Source organism: Homalodisca vitripennis, chromosome 1 (genome assembly GCF_021130785.1).
Source record: "Homalodisca vitripennis isolate AUS2020 chromosome 1, UT_GWSS_2.1, whole genome shotgun sequence".
Lineage (NCBI taxonomy): Eukaryota > Metazoa > Arthropoda > Insecta > Hemiptera > Cicadellidae > Homalodisca > Homalodisca vitripennis.
The window spans coordinates 157,966,850-157,985,246 of NC_060207.1; the positions used below are offsets into that span (position 1 = coordinate 157,966,850).

The window sequence follows — 18,397 nt, forward strand, 5'->3', positions numbered from 1 at the left end:
TGTTGTTATTGGGGTTTTCTAATGTGAAAACTGTACATATTTAATGAATTGTAAAGTATTTCCCTCAGTCTAGGTTGTTTACAATGCTTCATGGCATCAATATTAAAATTCCCTAGAATGTAACTGTGTTAGCCTTTTACTTCATTCTGCAATATCATAGTTAGTAAGTTATATATATTGAAATTATAACTATACAAACATTTGTGCTCAATATAAGTTCCTTCAAAAACTAATTTTTTATTATAGGAACTAAATTATTTCTCTGTTTAAAACTAATATTTGACTTCACTAAAATACATGATCCTCCTCTAATTGCATTTTCCCAGCAAAAAGCAGATGCATCAAAGAAGTCATTGCAAACAAGAATCTTGTTTGAATTCTTATTTGACTATTTTTTAGCCATTGCTCATTAACCCTTAAGGAGTATGGACGTCATATGACGTGTTCTTTCGATAAGCTAAAATGAGTAATGGATGAAATCCAAAAAAATTACCAAAAGGAGTAAAAATAAAAAACCTTAAATTCTCTTAAAATTTTTCTATTTATATTCTAAAGCTTAATAAAAAAGGACTACATGTTCTACAAGTTAATATTTCAGTACTTTTTCAAAATAAAATTTCTTATTTCCTAACTACGACAGACTCGATCAATATTGACTGCTATTTGGACAACAGTAACAAACTAGATGGTTGCTCAACAAATATAAGTCACTCTCACAAGATAAATATAGCACAGTATGCAGTATACAAGGAATGGCTAGTATAATGTGGCGGCATATTCTGACAGCAAAGCGATGCTCGCACAACGCAACCTTCAGTCAGTGGCTTCCACCAGATGGCTATTGCGATCTGGTGATAAAACCTGATTACAAGTGAATGCGAGCACAAACATGGAAGTTAAGTATGTTGCTGATAGATGGAACCACTTTACAGACTAATCTAACTAAAGGCAATCAGTAATAGCAATGCATTTACGATAGTACAACAATACAGAGGCTAAACGTCATATGACGTCATATTCTAGGTCATTACATTCTTCCACCAGACTTCCCTGTACACTATAATGTCTGTATTAGTTTTATTATAACCAGTGCACATCTGGTGTGGGTGTGTGTGTGTGTGTGTGTGTGTGTGTGTGTGTGTGTGCATGTACAAAAGACTATAAGGGTGTCACAAACTTAGCTGTGGCCGATAGTATTCATGATTTTAAAGAAAACATGTCCTGTAAATATAGGTTGAGAAATGTGTCATATAGCCTCTAGCCGCCATTTTGTATTTTTTATTAAAAAAATCTCTCAAGAACTAATAAAGCTATAGATGCCTAACTTTGCATTAGGTTATGACAAATGAGGGGAAAACTAAATATAAACAAATACTAGTATAGTTATAAACAAATTACCAAATATTTTTACATTAATACATAAGTCAGCAAGACCACTTTAAAAGTGTGCTTGCACAAGCCGGGGCAACAAAAATCTCAGCTGATGTCTCTCAAATTACAACAATGTTTGTGTGAGTTGTAAAAAAAGAGTTATTTTGTTGTAAAAGTAAAACATTTAAAGGGATAAAAACTAAAATTTAGTATAGAGGTATATTATATATGTCACATTTTAATAATACTATACTATCTATTTGGTATGAATTATGGTTTGAATTTGATATTCATCCAAATATAAAATTTAGTCTCTTACAACTTTTGAATGAGAATGTTTATTGAGATGCTGGTTTTGCTGTATTGTTAAGCATTCAATAAAGAAAATATAATGAAAATTGTTTAATAAAAACAAAAAAGTAATCTGGACATTTTCAAATGTTACGTGTAAATGCTAAATTTAGTTATAATGATTTGTGTTCTTTAAAAGTGCTTATGGTATTTTATGTTTCAAACGCTCAAGAAACTATTCACTAAAATACCAAAAAGAATTCTAAAATGTATATGCTTTGTTATTTGCTTACCATTAAATCTAGTACTCAATTAGACGAGGCAAGCTTTTGGTTAATCCAATTTTGAAAGTGAGCAACATTAACATAGACACCTGGGTTCTCCCCCTTGCAGTCCAGCCCCCAGGACACAATGCCTGCCTGAACATAGCTGGAGCCTTCTGCAGAGGGACACACTAGCGGGCTACCACCGTCACCCTGCAGACAACACAATTAGTTTACAGAAGGTTACCAGCAAAAATCCAAATTTAAAAATGAGTGGTTAGGGCAGTACTATATGAATTGAAAAACCGCAACCAAAAAATTCGATTCTGCCTGTCCAAATTTTATGTGACCATATGTGCATATTTTTTCAGTCAGGATCAAAATGAACGAGAAAGACACTGACTACGACTGTGCATTGCATGTGCTGAGTTGTCTACAAAATGTTGTAAAGTTTTGATCTTCATAACTTGAACTCAACATTTTACCTTATATTTTTATTACTATATTTTTTACAAATGACATTGTACAGAGGTAGACGTTACTCCACTTCCTCGATAAACTTCTCTCTATCGAGCTTAATATGTTATGAGTAAACTAACTTATACACACCAGAAAAAAAAGCAATAACCTTCTACCTGTTATGTTTTCACTTATGATTCAATCTAAAATAGTGAGGACTGCTATTGCTCACCAACTTTCTGCTAAAATTTGGCTTGTATAATCAAATACGCAGAGATTTAGGTAGTCGAAATTATGCGTTGCTTGGTGTAAATTCCACCTCTCCACTTGTTAAAATGTATATTTCAGTGGAAATTTCTGTTTGTTTGGTGCCCATTGTGAGGTAACGTAGTACCCAGCTGGGATCACTTCTGGCTGGTTTATACCTACCAGTTGAACCCACCACTGGGCATGGCAAAAACCGATGTGCCACTTCAATCTGGGCAACCTTATGGATGTCCAGTAGCGGCACCTCACTAACCGCAAATGTTTTGATTCTGAGGTTCATGGGCAATTCGATAGGTCTAGTCTACTGTGGAAGATGACTGTTGGACTTGGTGGGGTTTGTTCCCTTACCTCACAGGTTCTTGTTAACCTCAACAAGGGTGTGCCACCCCCTGCCTACTTTGACTAGAGAGGCTGGTTCAGAGCTGGCCTCCCCTTCTTCCGGGATGACTTTGAGATGTAGTGCCCTAATTCTTCCTCATGGATCTCGATATGAGGTGGCCCCTACTCCCTAACCTTACCCATCCTGAATATCCTATCACTCCAGAAGCAGCGCAAAGGTTCTTATAGGACTAAGTGCAATTTATAAGCTTCTTGTCCTAAGAGAATAAAAAAAAAACTGACTATTGGTTGCTTTTTTTCGGTCCGTATAGTATTGCCCTTACATATATCAAAGCTATAAATACAAAACAATTATAAGACTGATAAAATATTTTTAGAGAATCGAAGAATCAAGAAAAAGTTTGTTATGTGTGCCATTGTTGTGTTTTCCAATTTCAAATCTAAGCATAGGGTGATTTAAGACCAACACAGGTAATTCTTTTAACATTGGGTTGTTTGCAAGATTATTACTTACTTACTCATTTTAATAAAATTAACCAAGTTTGTAACATACCATTAATGTCCAGTTGCTTTAGTAGCAATAAACTGACCTGGCACAAATCTCTGCCATTTAGACCAAGAGCACACATGGAGCTATCATGCAACTGGAAATTTTCCCCCATCTTTGTGGACTGTAACCTCTCTTCACAGAGGCTATGAGAAACCACTGATATTGTTACCTTCTTCATGATATCTGGATATTGGTCGAATACACCTAAAATGAATAAAGTTAAGTTAAAATAACGAACTAAAACTATTTTTGACATATTTTTACTACTACAATTTGAACCTGCATTTCAGGTCCAACCTTTTGTGCTGATTACAATTATCTATTTTAGTTTGATTAGAATGATAATTGGTCACATTGTAGATTATAGAAGTGCTTCTGATGAATGAAGAAGTCCTATCCAACCATAATTATTGTAGATATTCCATCTGATTCCGAACCATAAATGATATTGCATTGGCATAACATAATTAATAACAATTAATACAACAACAACAACAACAAAGATTTTGTATGAAATAAAATAAACATTCTTTTCCACATTGCACTTTCTTACACTTAACCTGCGACAGCAAGAAATTGACAAATTACATGAAATATTAACTTGTGAATAAAAATCAAACAAATAATTAGATTTAAATAACATGGACAAATTAATATAATATTTTAACACATACATGAAAAATTAACAGATTAATAAACTAAAGATTCTGTAAACCTTAAAAATATATTAAATAAAATGATACTTTTAATTTTTACATAAAAGTAAAGTAGTTATAACTAATTATTCCTAATAAATCCTAACTTTAATCTCTCTGCCAGTATCATGCCCACAGCATCTCAGACCAGACCTACCTCGGCTGGATAACCGAAGATTAGCTGGTTAGTTTAAGATACATGTCTTTCAGTGTCATCACAAACCAGGAACAGTTATTGATTAAAGTAATTGTTTTGGGAAGAGCACTCCAACCTACAAGCCATTACATAGAATAACATCAAACAATCCAGTTCTTACACATAAATGAGACAAGATTTAAAATATTCAGAAAAATATCTTGGAAAACCACATTGCAGTATTGAATGAACTAGTTTCAGAATTTTAATACATCTTTGCTCTTTTAATTTTAGAATGTTTGACTGATTATAGCATGGTGTGATGTGTTGCTCCCGTCGCATATCGTAAACATAAGGTATAGAATAGTTTTGAGTTCTTTGCAGCTTCTCACTAAGCACTACAGTCATATCATTGGTCACGGTGTTACAGTAATTTAAATGAGGAAGTCCAAGTGATTTAGTCAAGAGCAGCTTGATATGCTTCGGTAAAAAAGCTTTGTAAATGTGTGAGTGAGTAAATAGATGTGAAAACCATTTACAAATCTCCCCAACACCATCCACGATAAAGTCAAGTTTTTAGTTAAACCAAGATCTTTCACCTTGTCGTAATATGCTAAAGTGTTGCTATTTACACTTAACTTTTTAATAGTATTGAAGTTTATTGAGTTTTGTTAATGAAAGTGACAAATAATGATTGGTTTAGTTTTTGTATGGTTTAGCCATGACTTTCGGACAACCTAACAATGTTTTTAATATCACCATTGATTCTGCTGATACATTAAGTAATGGAGTCAATTTTAAAGTGTGAATATATTTGCAGGTTACCACCATACATGTTGTATGAGTTGTGTTTTAAGTACAGTGTGAATGTTGTTCACATACAGCAAGAATAATAAAGGACCAAGAATTTATCCTTCTGGCATCCCACTATGTCAGTATCAAGTCATGTATGTGTCAAGTATGTGTCAAGTATGTCAGTCTGAGTCATGTCATCAACTATACATGCCATCTCCCTGAAAGAAAACTTCAGCCAATTTAACATAAATGACTAGAAACCCCTAAGTTTACCTAACAATACTTTATGACAAATAAGATATTGTTTATAATGCATATTGGGATGCCATTGTATCCAACAGCATTTTTGCAAGTACGGCACATAGCTTTCAACACGTCATTTTGCGTCACGGGTTTAAAAGTAAACTCAGAATAACCACAATTACTATGATGTAGATTTTGAATATGTTTTAAGTAGTTCAAAAAAAAACTTAAAACCGTAAACGGTTTTTGCAAGATGTTAAAACGTCTACTACAGCAAGACAAATTTTTAATGCCAAAATTCCAATAGATTTTAAAATGCTTTCCCTCTATAAATAACTATAGAGAATGTCATTACGACTAAACTCAAATGACTGGTTTCAAGAACAATGTAAAACTGAATTTTAATATAAAATGTTACTCACCTGCAACATCTTTTCCCCATCCACTGGCCATGCATGTCTGGTTGTCAAAGATTATCCCCTGTGGCGGTAGACAGACTGTAGCAACATTGGGCATCATGTCTACTGGAGATTCAAGGAATAGCAAAGCGATGTCGTTTTGGAATGTTTCAGCTAAGTACTCCTCATGGATTATCACATGTTTGACATTCACGTTCTGTACTGGATACAGCTCCAGATTCCTGATTGACCATTCACCTGCTCGGATCGTGAGAGTTTTCTTACTGAAAATAAAAACCATAGTTATAATTCTCCATTTAAAAAAGTCTGAATGACAGTAGGAACACTGAAAACAATTGTTTATCCACTCACCCCTTGACACAGTGAGCTGCAGTAAGAACTACATTGGGGTGGATGAGTGAGCCACCACAGTAGTATGCACCAGTCTGGTAGACACCATCAATGTATTGCTGCCCCATTACTGCCACCATCCAAGGGAATTCTCCGTACAGAGCTTGGTGATCGGAGGATTGAGCTCTGGGCGATATCAGATTCTCCATCGGGCGATGACCACACTGTGGCTGTTTAGGGGAACGTTTGATGTCTTCTGAGCGGCAACAGACCTCATCATCTGCGCAGTTACCGGAAACCGTTCTAAATTGAACACATGATATAATTTCATTGCATATAAGTAAATTAACATGATGATAGCAGAGTGTGGATTCACCTGATAAATTACATATAGTGCAAATTTAACAATTGTAACATTGTATTGTAAGCAAATTTAATTACTGTAAATCCTTGCAAATGAAGCGTTACATATTACTTGTTACAAAATAAACAGTATAAAAATTGAATTAATTTACTTCGTGAAAAATATCAAATTTGTTGCTTAATCTACCATAGACAATTTGTTTAAAGAGCTTTACTTTGATTAATAAATACGTTTAAATATGAATTAAAGAGAGATAATACAGATAATTATGATCATAATATCTTATTTGCTCTAAGCAATAGAAAACTTGCTTGATTTTAATAAAACTAAGTTCATTAGTCCGTTCAATCAAATCTGTAATATTAATTAATTTGTTTAGATAAAACAAATGAATATATATAGTACATGGTATCTGTGGCGTGTACTTCTCTCTCGCACAGATCATGGAGGACGCAGGTGCATGCTGGGTAGACTGAAGGCTTCTCAGAGGTATCAGTCTGTTTCTCAGCTCGAGGTACAACATGATGCCTAGCACCTTCTCCCATTCTTGAGTTAAGCAGGGTAACCATCCACAAAAAGGCAACACAAAACAATTTCATCTGCGGACAGTTTAGTTAATCAATTAATTAAGGGGTTTCCATAGTGTGGTTAGTATGAAAACCAGATTGGTAGTCACTGAATTTTTTGTTGTAAGATAGAAATATACAGTGAGTTAGCAGTGCACAATTCTCTGTAGACCTTTAGATAATGCAGGAAGAATATTTATTGGCCTATAATTTGAACATGATGCTGGTGCTGAAATCTTAAGAGGACAAACAAAGCAGACTTCCATTGGGATGGGGAAATACCACTTGAAAATATGTGTTAAAATTAAAGTGACTATTGGAAGAATAACATATAGGATATTCCTTATAAGGTGTATGGGGATGTCATCATACCCTACAGTGAATATGACCATTTGATAGTCTATTTCTTTAATGTACAAAAAACTGCAATTTAGAGTGGCACCTCTGCAATGTATTGCTTATAAGAGCCAACACTAATAGTGCGCTTAAAGACCCTCAAAAGTTTAATGACAGCAATCCTACAGTAAAGGTTTATTTGTAATGAGCTAACAAGTTTCTTATAACAAGATATACATTTTAAATTTCATGGTAGTAAATTTCAAACAAATTATTTTAGTCATTTTAAAGGGTTTAGAAACATGTTTTTCTGCTTATTTCTTGATTTGTATGCTTTATTCTCATTCTTTAAAATTTTAAAACCTAAGTATCCCAAAGTTGAATGTAAAGAATATAATAGTATTTTAAACACAAATTTAAATCGGTTTATTGAACCATAATCATTAATCTGTCACAGTCTGTCTTTGACTCAGCAATGAGTATAAGCGCATCAAAAAGGAAGGGACTTATGTTTTAAAAGACATTAAAACTGCACTTTGTATTTTGTTGCTTGAGGAAACTATATTAGTGGCCATATTTATTTTAACCTCAAAGAACAATGTTAAATTTCAAACTGTTACTTTTAATTACAAACTGTTATTTTTAAAATGAGACATCAATTATAACTCAATGACCAAAAATTATGGCGTAAAAGTGTTTGATGTTTAATATTGATCTTATGAGTTAAAACTCATAGATCCTATAGCCGGCTTACTTTTCTTAACATTACTCATGTCAGTAACACAGTCTATCTCAGATTAAGTTCTAGTTTAGAATTGTGTCCAAACCATCTATACTTCTATACTATTATATTAAAATCTATTCGACTTTAGCCTCCCTTTAGACTTGGGATTTCTTCACACTGGTCTAAAATAGTTCAGTTGTTACTGAAATTGTAGGAACTATTGACTAAAATTTTACGAAATATTGGAGAGAGTTTTGAATAATTTCAGAGGTATTTATAAAAAACTGTTTCACTCTACAGGCCCCCATCTTTAAACCCAAAACTAAAATGGATCAAGAGATTGGAATCAACTGATCAGTGACTATTACTTATCTCAGGAATGTTTTAAATACCATTGAAAAAGAATATGCTCACAGTGTTTCTGTAACTGTTAGTGTTAAATATTCCTAAAAACTATACTAAACTCACATTCTGGTAAGTTTTATGGTAGCCTTACATATTACATTGTCAATAGCTCAACTGGGTTACACAGTTATACTAGACTGAGTATTTCTCTTGGTGCAAGCCTTTTTACAAATCAACGTTTCACTCTAATATTGCTCCAAACGCATAAGCATTCCAATCAGAAGATAAAGTTATCAGCTTAGTGTCTTATGTATTCACTTCATAAGACAACTTTATTATATATTAATTTTACCATAACAAAACATATTTGGCATCTGGATATGATGCACTCCTAGCTTTGCAATTAAATTCTTTCAAAAAGGTCATTGCTGGTCTGCTACATTAAAATAAAACTGGACTACTACAATACTAAAATCGCACATTAAACTTTGGGAACTGTAATTTTTTTACTGGGATAATATGTTTTAGTGAAAATAATGTTTTATTTTACCTCTCCATTTTTAAGGCAGTACAGCAACAAAATTCTTCCTTGAGAAATTAGTCATTGTATGGTTTGTACCTAGTCAAATAACACATGGGAAAATAGGAACTGATGCTAATTGGATAAACTACAGGAATGCTGTTTGAATATTTTATTTGTTTTTATTTTTAATAACAGTAACTTTCCATATTCTCCATCCAGTATACCTCATTTTGTCTACTAAACATATTTCAATAACTGTGAATTTTTGTGTATTTTCAATGTTGTTTAAATAGTTCTCTTATAGTGTTATTACTACTTCCACATATTAGTGTAGTATAGATGCAACATAATTATAGAATTTCGTTAGGTTTTCTTGTGATATGACTGTGCCTGTGCATTCTAATCCAGTGCATTATCATTCATTACTTTCCATGCAGCCAGTTTTTAATCTTTAATTTCTATACAAAATTTACTTATTATTATTCACTGTGTAAAAATATGAATTAGATTAGAGTAATACATAATAAAATACTTTGCAGGGTTATTAAATCCAAATAGGAAAAGTCAATGTCTATAAAATAATATTTGTTGTATAATGCATCATTTTATCCAACAATTGTTAAAGTCTTCAGTGCTTCTAATATATAAATATAACATTTTTATTTTTGAACTTATTCACTTCCTATATTTTTCAATAGTGTAGCCTACACAGTTATTTGCTGTACATAATAATTTTCTCCAATGGTATATTATTTTAATGTTTTGAAATGTATGTTATTTTCTGAGATTTTATATGTTTTAAACTGTAACTTTATTATAATTTGGAGTGATTAAAACACTGCATAAGGCCGAAAAACATAGTGGAGCGTCGAGTCAAGAGTCAAGCAGCGCTTCATTAAATCCACCGAATAGTTAGGCCGAAACATAGTGGAGCGTCGAGTCAAGAGTCAAGCGGCGAGTCAAGCAGCGCTTCATTAAATCCACCGTATAGTTAGGTTGACCAGCACATAGTGACGCGCCTAGCAGCAGCACTTCATGCATAGACATGAATCTTGTCTCGCCGCTCGGGAATTCACCAACGATTTCTTTTGAAGCGCTGCTTCAGTTTGACTCCTGGATTTCACAGTTGACAGCGCGTGTTCATTAACCTAAAAAAATGGACGTAGAATCTTTTGTTTTGTCAGTACGATCTCGTGAGTCCATTTGGAACCAGCAACTGGCTAATCACCATAATAGGTATGTCCTCGACAAGCTGTGGAAGGAGGTGGGACAGGAAAATAACTGTTTCAGGTACGTATCAAAATAATTGTTTTTTATTAACCCTTTTACTGCCGACGTGCGCGATTGCGCACGCTGGCCGTTTGTGCGAAAATGCCAACGTGCGCTATAAAAGCCGTCTCTCGTATTTGTTTTATACTGGTTTTCAATGTTGTCCAAATGCATCGAAATTTCAGCTGTGTTATTCATTTACTATATGGACAACACACAGAAAACAGGTTTTATAATCTATGGAAGCCATTTTTGTTACTGAACTTCTTTGGTTATAACTCGAGTGTTGGTTTGATGAGGTTATGGTCGATCTCATTAGTTGTGAGTTCCACTTGTTGTTGTTTCGTGTTTTACACTTTATTTGACATTTATATTTGTAAATCTACATATTTTTACGATTAATAAAATGAGTACTGGAGGGGAAGAGGAAGAGAACCAGGACTGTCTGCAAAAACTGTAAAAAAAGGTGTTCATCCCACAAGTTTTGGGGAAACACAAGTGCTAATCAGCAGGCCTATGAACCTAAAAATGTATATATATTTTTGTAAATATTGATCAAAGTGTCTTTTTAACTTTAATTTTCTATTATGTATTATATTTTCATATCAATGGACAGTGATTTATGTATTATAAAGTGATTTATGTATTATAAAGCGATATAGTGTAAAGTTATGTATCAATAAACGTGTTATCTTGAAATTCGAGGATATTGCACCAATTTCAAAAATTCATCACAGCTTCAGTATTTTTCAAGGTATGTTCCTAAAAACTTTTTGGGAATGTTTATATATAATTACTATACAATAAAAAATTATAATTATGGCGGTGGTTTAATATTTAAATATAGTTGTTAAAGTGCAAACTCAAAAAAATAATTTTTATTTATTTAAAATTTTTGTTTCATGACATAATATATATATTTTTTAAGGACAGAAAATGTTTAAATTATTTTTTGTAGCAAATTACAACTTATAAGGAAAAAACAAGATAAAGTTTATCAATTTATGATAAAAAATAATGAATCCATGATTTTTTTAAAAAATCATTACATTTTAGTCAATTTTCAGCCCCGGCATTTTTCAACAAACTAAAAAAAAGGTGTCCGGCAGTAAAAGGGTTAAGCATAACCTACGGTTACAATTATAACAGTAACAGTTTTAATTTCTTTTCATTTGTTATTTCAGTGCACTATGCAGTTACTGTTTTTTAAAATAAACTGCTACAAGTAGTAATGTTAAAGACATAATTATACCTAATAGTTTGGATGAAAATGGATAGGATTTTCTTTAAAATAAATTGTAAAAAGTTTCCCCGAATAAGAAGAAGCCTCAGACGACTGACGACCTCTTTGCCGTGGTCTTCTTGGAATTTGAATGTTCTTTGGTTGATCAATTTCGACTTCTGTTAGATGTCTCTCAAAGCCCTCTCTGGTCAATTATGGTGTTTTGTAGAATGCAAAACCGCTTTAACCAAACAATCAGCAGTGTAATGACTTGTTTCAATACATTTTGACAGTAATTCGCCATTTTGAGTTGAGAATGCCGACGTGCATTCAATACTTTTACGAGCCCTGGAATGTCTTTTATTAAAAAGGCATTTTTTCTATGTTTAGATTTTCTGAGCTGTAAGGTGTGAGTACATGCGCTGATAAGGGGAATGCCTCATCGGCTAGAAAAACAAAAGGCATGTTTACATCAGTTCCAGGTAAACAATTATTAGCCGGATATTGATTTGTTTGCTCTTCAACAAGTGGTAAAATCAGATGAATTGAATGTAGCTCCATCACTCTGCTTTCCAAATCCTCCGACATCGATGACAAGGAATCTGTATTTGGCATCACAGATTGCTAGTAAAACTATTGAATAGTACTTTTTGTAGTTAAAAAATAATGTTACCTGAGTGTGGGTGGGCACATTATACGCACATGTTTTGCCATCTATACAGCCTATACAATTAGGGAAGTTCCATAATTCCTTAAACTCAGCGCTTGCCTGGACGAATTTTCTTCTGTTGGAGTAGGCATGTGTATAGTATAGGCTGTGCAATAACATTCCACAAAACACAAGCTGTTTCTTTTACAATCTTGCTAACTGTTGACGCCCCCAACTCTAAAGGCAAAGGATATGCTTTTGAATGAAAGCTCCTGTTGCTAGGTACCTGAAAAATCAAACCAAATTAATATTGAAAAATCTATAGATATTGAAAAAATTTTTAGGCTTAATAATTTAACAGCGACAGGTTTAATTTTAAAAATAGTAATATACAGAAAAATTCCTTTTTATAGAAACATTTTGGTATTTAATTTGTTGTTTTTTTGTACAATTGCAGATAATTCGGTGCTGCTTACCAGAATACTAAGCAACGTCTGATTTTTGGGTTGCGTCAATTTACCATAGGAATTTCACGAAAATGTTTTGTATTTTTTCGTTTCAGATCATTTTATGATGGATTCCATCAAAAAACCCAATTGTTGTCACGTACTTTCGTACGTACATCGAACGGACCTTTCGTTCAGTCTACAGGCCGAATGGGTTAACCGATTAGGACGCAATTTTTCGAGTTTTACATCGGAGGAACCAGCTGATGGGATTTCAATCGAAAAAATTTCAGATTTGGCCCTATTATGGGTTCAAGAAGCCCTCTTCCGGTTTTTTGGGGAAAAAATTATTATACGGACATAGTAAACCCGTATAAAACCCAAAATTTTGGATAAGTAATCCTACGTGTATATATACACGTCCTTTGGTAGTCGAACTATGGAGTTTTTGTACAACATAGGGGCCGTAGGCGTATTTTGTGATTTTAGGGGGGCTTTACCTTTCTTTTAGGGTAGGCCAAATAGGTTGACTGATTGGGACCCCTATTTTTAGTTTTTACATCGGAGTAATAATATATTAAGGTAGCAACCCGTATAAAACCCCAAATTTCGGATATGTGTACTGCGTGTATATCTACTCGACTCGTCTTTGGGTAGTCGAACTATGGAAGTTTCTGTAAAGTCATTTCTGTAAAGGTTAAATTCAACAATGTATTAAACGCCAATATGTTTTGTAATTTTAAAATAAACTAAGTATACGATCTGAGATTCGCGTAATAGGCTGAACGAAGAAAACAGGACCATGTGGTTGGATTAGAGTCAATCATTTCAAATTATCAATCATGCACACCTAATCATAGATTCTGCATACACAATGTAATAAATTTTTTTATATTTCAGTGAAAGATGCACAACAGAAGTGGAAGTCCCTGAGAGACTACTACAGAAAAGAAATTCGAAAAAATGCAAGAGGAGCGATCGGGATCCAGTGCTGACACCATTTACAAGTCGAATTGGCCCTATTTTATTGTTATTGGATTTTTTTGAGATCTCAGTTCAAGACGAGACCTACTTCAGGTAACTTAAAAGAGAAAATCAAACCTAACAAGTGCTTGGACTCAGCAACTACGGAAGGCGTTCCTATGGCAAGCGACGAAAACTTTGATTTTGAAAATAGTCAAATTGAGGAGTCCTATGCATCTAATCAGCCTCCAAACGATACAGAGGCTACTGAGATGAGAACTGAGTAGAGACATGAATGATGACTTAGTACACATCCCAACACCTTCAAGAAAAGTGCTATAAAAAAGGACAGTTTAACTAAGTTAGTCCAAATTGAAGAAAAAAAAAATTGGCTATACTAGAAGAAAAACGTGGAAGTAGGCATACAATCATCGAAAAACCTGATGAAGATTTTGCAATTTTTTGAAAGCCTTCTCCCCCACATAAAACATATCAATGGTGTGGATAAATTACGTTTTAGAAATGAAGTTCAAAACTTAGTATAAAATACGCGTATCCAACTAACACAAATCAGCATTCTGTATCATCTGAGAGCACCAATCTACATTCTCGATCATCTACAAGCCGATCTGTGTATCACTCTGAAACATCTACGCCCTTACCACAGCAAGATGAGGGTAGTAATTCTATCTTGGATTTGGATTCTTGGAATTCTGCTAATAGTTATTCTCCATATTAACAGCATAACTATTTTCCTACATCACAAAGTGAAATAACAAGCTATTTGTAATGTGTTTAAAGTAATAATAAATAATGTTATTTAAATTCAAATGATCAATTACTTCCTTTGGTTTAACATTTTTGAAACTAAGTCAAAGTCAAACAATCATAACCACAAGTTAAACATGGTTTCTTACCTTAATGTTATCACTAACTTCTCTGCAGGTTCTATTGGCTGTTGAATGAAATTTGTGTATTTCGAGGCCATATGGGGACTTATGAGATTCAAAATATATTCAAAAGTACTATAATCCATTCGAGTGTATTGAAAAAAACGATCAGGGTATTTCTTCAGTTGCGGAAATAAGTGATGGCATTCACCCAATCTATGTCGTTCCTTATTTACCGGGTGTACAGCGTAGTTTCTAGTTGTACTTGATAGTTTTGTAACACTTTTAATGCACTGTTTTCAAACAAAAACTCGTCTTCACTGTCCGACAATCATTCTTGTGACTGCAACGCCGCTTGACGTCGGAACTCGACGCCCCACTATACGATTTGTGAAGCGTCGCTTGCATCTTTGGTCTAAAAACGCGGTCCTTGACTCGCCGCTTGACTCTTGACTCGACGCTCCACTATGTTTTCGGCCTAAAGGGAAAACTCTTTACATTCATACTAATAGTATAACAGTTATTTCTAATTTTCTTGCGGACTTGCTTTTAACGTGTCTGTTCAAAAACCAAACTATCCCATTTCTCTGTACTCTGTAACATTTTTCATATTCATAAGATTTACTGACCTAGTATAGTTGAAATACACAGTTTAAATTTTGTGCTAACTAAATAATATGTAACACCAATGGGTTTAAAACAGTAAAAATATTATAGTTAGTATAAATATGATTTAGTTTTCAAAAGAAAACCAAACACTTACGGATTGTTTCTTTAATGTGGTACAAAAGTAATAAATAAATAGTTCAAAGTGTAACTAGAACATTAATATTATTGCTAAAGGATACAAAAATTAAACCAGGAAAATATTAATTAATTGGGGATGGGTAAAACCAACTTGAGTCACTGGACTAACAAACTATTCTATACTGACAACTACTTAGAGGATACATTTAAAATAATTATAAAACTAATTCAATAATTGCAGGTGCTTCTTGTTCCATATAACTGTACAGTTCAACAATTTAAAATTAAAATTAGTTCATCATCAGAGAGTGGCAGGGGGATAAGTTAATTCAGGTTTTATTAGGTCAAATGTAGCCTTACATAATTATTTCAAAACCATTCAAGATTCTTTATAAGAAGTGTCCCCAAAGCTCTATGAAAAAAATATAAAGCACATGTAAGAAATTAAATATGGAGAAAGTATAGATCATAATGAATATAAGAAAGTAGATACAATACTATATAAGTAGATACAAATTTATCTTGAAATTAAATAAAAAATGCCTACATACTCATATGGGGCAAAAATATAAAAATGTGTAACTCAAAATAGACAGAGGATATACCCATATAGACCCATTATATGTTGAAAAATTTTAAATTGTAGAATAAAAAGATACTTTAATGGCATTGAGTAGCATAAAATGTTACAAATGTATTTTTATCTAACCAAGCATAACCATCTAACAAATAATGCAACAAAATTTTTAAGTGTTTATGGAGCCGAAAATTGATCAAACTGTCTCTATATGAATCTCATGAGACCAATTTTGTATTGGGACCAAATATGTGCTATTTGAATAGGTTACCTGTCCAATCTAAACCACCCCAAGTACATATGTAATTTATAACAAATTGAAATTTTTATAAATGCCACCACTTATTGCCTGATTGAACAAATTTATAAGTACGATAAAATTTTGATGGAAATTTGTACAACCTTCAAACTGGGTACCTATGTAGGTATGTTGTTATCAATAATTAAAGTTTCCTAATTTTTCTTATACAAGTATATAGATTTTGATCAGAAAAATAAAATTAACTTAATAACCACTCACAAATAATCAGCTTGTTTCACTATTCCAAACAAGGAAAAAGGTTTTTTAAAACTCAAGAGAGAGAACCTGAATTTTACTGAGATGAAAAGAACCGAAATATACTGACCTTGGCTAGATAATAACAGTAAAACCAGTTTTAAATTCCTTCAGAAAGCCTTCAATGACAATTTAAGAGAGCACAGAAAGTATTAATTTGGTTTCTTATTGGACCATTAATTGTTTGGTTATTAATTCTTATGTATAAAACATTTCTTGTAACTAATCTTCAAGAGTTTACTTACATAATTATAACAAATTATGTTTTTTTCCTTTACAAAGTAGCAATAAAAAATATATCTGTCCTTTATTATTGTTTATAACAGTATATATTGTACATACAGATAATCAAAGAGGTAACTGTGTTAATCAAAAAAGAATTAAATAATGCATTGAAAATATTTTTTTATTATGGATATTTAATTTTATCTTATCAAGAATCTTCGTCATGTCATGATCACAAAACTTCGTTATATATTTAAAAAACCATTATTATATTGTGTAGTACATACATTTTTAGCTCATCAAAATAATAACCTCAAAGTTTATTACCAAACATACATTTAAGGGATACTGCGTTGAATACACATTCTTATTATAATAATCCACTTTATACTAAACATACAACTGCACACAATGAGATATAAGAAATAAATAATAAAAGACTTACATTTGATCCTGTGAAACTAACATAAATCTTGAACCAATGAACAAACAGATAGAGCCAACCTCAGTTGGTAATCAGAGGTTATCTGTAACTGAAGTGATCACAACTGTGAACTGTTGTGACCTGCTCTACGCATGTGGCAAAACCCAAAACTACAAGAGCAGGAAAACTGGGCATTCCTAAGCCCTTTCTTCACATGACCCAGACTCTTGCACTGCAACCTGTTCAGGAAAGTCCTCTACATCACTAGACCATACACTGGTTATTGCAGCATTAAATTTGTTTCCTTATTAAAAAAGAAATTCTTTTTAAGTGTTAAAAGTTAAAATTAATCATATTTTAACTCAAATTAAATTGTTTTCTTGAAACTACTATTAGAATAACCTACATTTTATTAATGAACAATGTGTAAAGTTTATGTAAATTTACCAAACAGACTGATATCAGTAATTAATTGCATAAACAAGATTAATAAAGTATTACCGATTAATTAGTCCATATGCATATGGTAACAACAACAGATATCTTAAATTAATTACCACTAATGTTGTATATAATATAGCATGAAGTTTTAAATTGGTGTACAATATCGGGTTTGAGATATTTATTAAAGATAATTCTGTATAGTGTCCAGGATTGAAATAAGCCTTTAACAAAATGGGCAAATTTAACAAAATGCTATTATATAACATTTATTACTATAATCTTAAATATTTTTCTGTTTCCTCAATTTGGCCTTAAAAATCCATTACATCCAAGAAATCAGTTAAATTAAACCATATCTTATTAACAATACTTCATCTGATTCAATCCACTCCAAATCAGAAGTTTGGTATGAAAATACAATGAATTAAAGTAAATCTGTTACATGACTGTAAAAAAGCACACAAATTTAGAATCTATTACAAGCAAAGGCAGAAAATTCAGTATATATAATCTGACATATACTATGTACAAGATATAACCAGTTAATATTATGTATAATGTAACTAAAAAAAGAAGATAAAAACAACATATCCATTTTTTAATAATTATATTGTTAATCTGGACTGATAAAATTAAGTACTGAACTTTTGTTTTATTTAAATTGTTTATAATCACTTACTATTTTATTAAATATAAACTAACACTATGTCTATGCTATTTTTATAATATTGAGATAGATTGAAAAATATAATTTTACATACACCTTACTCAAATTTAAGTCTACAACCAAACTGACAAATCAATTGTCTTTTATTTGTTCTAAAAACAAACAACCATAAGAATTGCGATACAAACACTTAAATTAATGAGTTATGAATTTTTTTAAACAATAGGCTAATTTTAGCAATATAGCAGGATAGAACATAGTGGTCAGATGAACTTAAGTTTATTTTAAACTTTTTATTGAAT

General features: G+C 32.3%; 1 protein-coding gene across 6 annotated transcripts in view; it reads right to left on the reverse strand.

The window, feature by feature from the left end:
- Window positions 1-18,397, reverse strand: part of LOC124374788 (phenoloxidase-activating factor 2-like) — a 150,670-nt gene that overhangs the window by 20,185 nt on the left and 112,088 nt on the right. Inside the window, exons 1-6 of one of the 6 annotated variants that reach the window (XM_046832941.1) lie at window positions 17,006-17,197; window positions 6,928-7,121; window positions 6,180-6,438; window positions 5,832-6,091; window positions 3,581-3,744; window positions 1,956-2,138 (exon numbers count right to left, since the gene is read on the reverse strand). In XM_046832941.1, coding sequence (XP_046688897.1) covers window positions 1,971-2,138; window positions 3,581-3,744; window positions 5,832-6,091; window positions 6,180-6,438; window positions 6,928-7,045 — 969 coding nt within the window. In that variant the 5' untranslated portion in view covers window positions 7,046-7,121; window positions 17,006-17,197 and the 3' untranslated portion in view covers window positions 1,956-1,970. Of the gene's footprint in view, window positions 1-1,955; window positions 2,139-3,580; window positions 3,745-5,831; window positions 6,092-6,179; window positions 6,439-6,927; window positions 7,122-16,299; window positions 16,377-16,405; window positions 16,636-16,847; window positions 16,984-17,005; window positions 17,198-18,397 lie in introns of those variants that run through there. The other 5 variants (XM_046832957.1, XM_046832947.1, XM_046832967.1 and 2 more) reach the window with 5 other exon arrangements.